The sequence below is a fragment of the Gobio gobio genome (genome assembly GCF_949357685.1).
Source record: "Gobio gobio genome assembly, chromosome: 8".
NCBI classification, from domain to species: Eukaryota; Metazoa; Chordata; class Actinopteri; order Cypriniformes; family Gobionidae; genus Gobio; species Gobio gobio.
Genome location: NC_137114.1, coordinates 17276757 through 17282409, shown reverse-complemented (window position 1 = coordinate 17282409; position 5653 = coordinate 17276757). Strand labels below are relative to the sequence as shown.

The 5653-nt window shown below is 39.4% G+C and overlaps 1 protein-coding gene across 1 annotated transcript; it reads left to right on the top strand.

The window, feature by feature from the left end:
- Positions 1-292: 292 nt before the first annotated feature.
- On the top strand, positions 293-4422 carry lpar6a (lysophosphatidic acid receptor 6a). The gene has a single exon (XM_079823897.1). It carries the CDS (start codon positions 1107-1109, stop codon positions 2214-2216), a length of 1110 nt encoding a protein of 369 aa, XP_079680023.1. The 5' UTR covers positions 293-1106; the 3' UTR covers positions 2217-4422.
- Positions 4423-5653: the final 1231 nt, after the last annotated feature.

Below are 5653 nucleotides of genomic sequence, written 5' to 3'. Positions count from 1 at the left end.
CCCACTAGCTGACTCCAGACTTCAACAAAGCAGTTGATACTTACAAGGCACACTTATGAGAGCCTTAAGTATAATATAATTATCCTATGAGTGAGGTTTAATAATGAAAGAATACAACAAATAAAAAGTTGCCAAAAGAGACCGTTTGCACCTTCCACATGGTATAACAATAATGTCTTGCTGTCTGGCTTCTCTGTCAGAGGAGGAGGGCTCTATCCAGGAGGTAGGAGGAGCCGTGGCTAGTCAGATACGTTAGTCCTGATAACACTGGCTTGTAAAGTCCTCCACAGCACAGCTGCCTCTCTCCCGCCTCTTCAATGCACACAGCACAGAATGCCCCTGGGGCCACTGCTGACAGAGACACCAAGACAGAGCCGTGAGGAAGGGGGTGGGCCAACAGACCCTCGGCTGAAGCGAGTCAGACTTGCTCATTTGCGCTGTCACACACTCAGGGAGCGCTGCATGCGGTCTACAGGTGCTCTACAATCACTGGACCACATGTGGGATTGAGAACAAAGATGGATAATTGAAATGATACTTCAAGACAAGCCGGACCAAGAACAACAACTATTTCGGAATGCTTTAATTAGCATGCTGGACAAAGACGTTTGCTTTTTCTCAATGGGATATACTAAGGGTGGATTCTAACAGGACTACTCCCTTTCGGGCTGCTTGTGGATGGTATTGCTCAAGTGAAACCAGAGGAAAGAGCTGCGTGAATTGAAACTTTTTTTGAAGTGAGTAACTCCTAAGCTTGGGGCAACAATCTTGCGGGGTGGCTGGGGAAAGGGAAGGGGGAGGGGAAGAGGTAGTTGGGGTCTGGCTCCAGTCTCTGGGGTGAAATGCCTTCAACATGAGGCTTTGTTGAAGAATGCCACAGAGAAGTGTTTGATCGCTTCAGTTTTCAACTGTCAGCAGAAGAAAAAAAAAACACACATTAAAGAGATCTATGCGCCCTTGAAGGCAAGACCATCTTGCGGTTGGAAGCAATCTGTCTGCTGCGCATGCTTTGTTTTGCCCCGTTGAATCGTGGATAGAGGGAAATCCTCTTATTGTGTAGTCTCGCCTAACTGCCACCCCATAGCGTGCCTTTGTTTCTCATTGAGATGTACAACACGACTGTTCAGATGGAGAGTTTGACCCAGAAATGGGCTGGCAACTGGGACAATAATTCTCTGCAGCTGAACAACACCAACTGCCCGAAGAATGACAGCTTCAAATATCCACTCTACAGTATAGTGTTTAGCATCGTCTTCATGGTGGGACTCATCACCAATGTTGCAGCCATGTACATTTTCACGTGTTCGCTGAAACTGCGCAATGAGACCACGACGTATATGATGAACCTTGTGGTATCGGACTTGTTATTTGTGCTCACGCTCCCTTTGAGGGTCTTTTACTTCATCCAGCAGAACTGGCCGTTCGGCAGTCTGCTCTGCCAGCTCTCGGTTTCTCTCTTTTACACCAACATGTACGGGAGCATCCTCTTCCTAACATGCATCAGCGTGGACCGCTTTCTCGCCATCGTTCACCCCTTCCGGTCGAGGGGGCTCCGGACCAAACGCAATGCTAAAATCGTGTGCGTCGCCGTTTGGATTCTGGTGCTTTCTGGAAGCCTCCCGACAGGCTTCCTGCTCAATAGTACAAACAAGCAAAAAAACAACACGATATCCTGCTTTGAGAACTTCTCCTCAAACCAGTGGAAGAGCCATCTCTCTAAGGTGGTGATCTTCATTGAGACAGTGGGGTTCCTTATCCCCTTGATACTAAACGTGGTTTGCTCCGCTATGGTGCTCCAAACCTTGAGGAGGCCGCAGACTGTCAGTCGAGGGGGGAAGCTGAACAAGACAAAGATCCTGAGGATGATCATCGTCCACCTCTCCATCTTCTGCTTTTGTTTCATCCCCTACAACGTCAACCTGGTTTTCTACGCGCTGGTGCGGACGAAAACCTTGGAGGGCTGCGCGGTGGAATCGGTGGTCCGGACGATCTACCCTATCGCTCTGTGCATCGCTGTGTCCAACTGCTGTTTCGACCCCATCGTCTACTATTTCACCTCAGAGACGATACAAAACTCCATTAAGAGGAAGTCTCAGACGAACCGTTCCTTGGATGTCAAGTTCTCTGAGGCCTTGCAGTCGGAGACGAGCTCCTCCCTTCAGTTCAGCCTGAGGTCTATAAAGAAAAAGATGTTCCACAATGAATCCAACGTATGAGGACATTATATATTGGACAAATGGATACTTGCTCAACATCCTATCTCAAAGTCATTACATAAAGTGGATGTAAGGAAGCGGAATGCACACAAAGCACTCTGCGGGGGATGAAATGTGGCATAAAACATGTGGATTATGCCCTAATTGGGTTTGTTAATATCTCTCTGGGCATTAAGTAAACTATGCCCTTTTAGAGGGATTTACCTCCCTCTTAAAGTCATCCTTCAGCCCAGTACAGGGTGCCACACCTGTTCTCAGAGGAAATCTATCCAAACATTTGGAATAATGAACTGTGGACTGTGGAGAAAGAATAATACAAATATAGATCAACTGGAACTTGATTAAAGTAGACCAGAACCTCTAACTATATGTGAATGTGCTTACATTTCCAGCATGGTAAGTGAATGTGGAAATAACATACTAGGATATAACCACTATTTAATTAAACCCACAAACAAAATCGAATGATACTATTTTATGCAATGCCGTGTGAAAACACATTGACTGCCTGAAGTGTCATAGTATTAGCAAGCTGAAAACTTTTGTTGGCACTTTACATAATACTGTATTTTAACTTTGCACTGACATTGATACTGTCATAATGCACTGTTTTTTTTTTTGTTCTGTTACAAACTTCACTTGAAAATAAAGTTCTGCAATCATAGAAGTATTTATTTACAATAGATCGTCATTATTCCTTCTCCCTCTGTGAAGTCCATTCACAAATGCAAGCCTTCAATATTTCAGTTGTTCCTTTTGTTCTGTTTTTAATCTTTGAAATATTCAGCAGTTACTATTTAAAAGTCTTTACTATCTATCCATCATTGTGAATGTGTGCAAAGCCACACTGATATAAAAGATAGCCACCTCTAGTGGCTGATATTGACAGTCTCTCAGATTAAATGGAACGCAAGAACAACGTTTCAACCACTTGAAACATTCTTCTTGATATGAGCTGCATTCAAGAACTAGCTCTGCAACATTGTAATGTCTCTCAAATGCAATTTTTCCTTCGTGTGAAAATGTTATCTGCTGTATGCAAAACTGAGTTGAGGTCTAGAAATTTCTTTATGACCGCGTAATTTGTGACATGACAGCACAACGCTAGATTTGGCAGGCACTGTCAACACACCCAAATCCGAGCCAACATCCTCCCTTCTAAACGTGCCTGTAAAAGCCTGCAATAAGGTGTTGCAGTATCTGTAAAGATGTGTCATTCAAACAGGATCACCCTCACTTGTTGTGTCTTCAACAGTCGAGCAATCTAAAAAAAAGGGGAAATGAAAAAGATCCCGAAGGAAAAAAAGTCTGATGAGAAGTTCTGACTTCACATTTACCCTCTTCAAAACCAACTGCTTCCACTTATTCATGCAAATCACCTTAGTTTTAGTGTTTTGGCTCCAACAGCAGCTGTGAACCAGGGAACATGGCTGGATCCCAATTTTTTCTGTCTCTCAACACAATTCAGAATAGTGGTGCATTACTATGCATTACTATTACTATATTACATTTGGTCCCCCTAATATTTCAATATTTTGGTAAATCCTTCATTAAACCTTGTGCATCTGTAGATGTAGATGATGGTCCACTAATTACTAATTATCTATGATTGCATTGTGTATTCAAAATTGAAAAAGATAACTGGAAGTTTTGGCAGAAAGTCGAGTGCTTTTAATGCATCTTTGAGTCAGCCATTATGTAATAAGTCAAAGCAAAGATCTAAATATGGAAGGTAAACACATCCTCAGTAAAGCAGTGTGTTAGTTCCCAAATATCAAACTGAAATCCTGTTTTGTTTTCACTTCCTCAGTCTCCTCTTGTGTCAGCACGCAAGGTCGATGTCATAAAAATAGCGTGTGGGTCACTTTTTGCCTGATGAATCAGAAGAAATGGATGGTTTTTTTTGGATTGTGACATTATTTTCATGCAGATTCAGCACATTTTCTCTTCAAATTCTCATAACATAATATGAAAAAAAAAAGATCAATGCATTCAGGTTTTGCGGTAAAGTAAAAAGAGAATTATGATAATTGTCATGAATATATTGTTACAGTGCACATTTCTTTTTAATATGCTACGCAAAATATGAAAAAAGCATAGCTGCTGTGAGATCCACCCATTTGATTGTTTGTTCGTTTGTATGGATTTGCACTGGTTTCTATGGAAGCTTGTTTCTGCCACAATAAAAAATAAAAAAGGTAATTGCAACTATATATCTCACAATTCTGACTTTATATCTGAACATTCTGACTTTATATCTCACAATTCTGACTTTATATCTGAACATTCTGACTTTATATCTCGCAATTCTGACTTTATATCTGAAAATTCTGACTTTATATCTCACAATTCTGACTTTATATCTGAAAATTCTGACTTTATATCTCGCAATTCTGACTTTATATCTCGCAATTCTGACATTATATCTCGCAATTCTGACTTTATATTTCGCAATTCTGACTTTATAACTCACAATTCTGACTTTATATCTCACAATTCTGACTTTATATCTCACAATTCTGACTTTATATCTCACAATTCTGACTTTATATCTCACAATTCTGACATTATATCTCGCAATTCTGACTTTATATTTCGCAATTCTGACTTTATATCTCACAATTCAGACTTTATATCTCACAATTCAGACTTTATATCTCACAATTCAGACTTTATATCTCACAATTCAGACTTTATATCTCACAATTCTGACTTTATATCTCACAATTCAGACTTTATATCTCACAATTCTGACTTTATAACTCACAATTCTGACTTTATATCTCACAATTCTGACTTTATATCTGAAAATTCTGACTTTATATCTCGCAATTCTGACTTTATATCTCGCAATTCTGACATTATATCTCGCAATTCTGACTTTATATTTCGCAATTCTGACTTTATAACTCACAATTCTGACTTTATATCTCACAATTCTGACTTTATATCTCACAATTCTGACTTTATATCTCACAATTCTGACTTTATATCTCACAATTCTGACATTATATCTCGCAATTCTGACTTTATATTTCGCAATTCTGACTTTATATCTCACAATTCAGACTTTATATCTCACAATTCAGACTTTATATCTCACAATTCAGACTTTATATCTCACAATTCAGACTTTATATCTCACAATTCTGACTTTATATCTCACAATTCAGACTTTATATCTCACAATTCTGACTTTATAACTCACAATTCTGACTTTATATCTCACAATTCTGACTTTATATCTCGCAATTCTGACTTTATATCTCACAATTTTGACTTTATATCACTCAATTCTGACTTTATATCTCACAATTCTGACTTTATATCTCACCATTTTGACTTTATATCCCTCAATTCTGACTTTATATCTCACAATTCGGACTTTATATCTCAATTCTGACTTTATATCACTCAATTCTGACTTTATATCTCAC

Excerpts from the sequence above, each read along its gene's own strand:
- lpar6a (XM_079823897.1), top strand. The coding sequence starts at position 1,107 with ATGTACAACACGACTGTTCAGATGGAGAGTTTGACCCAGAAATGGGCT.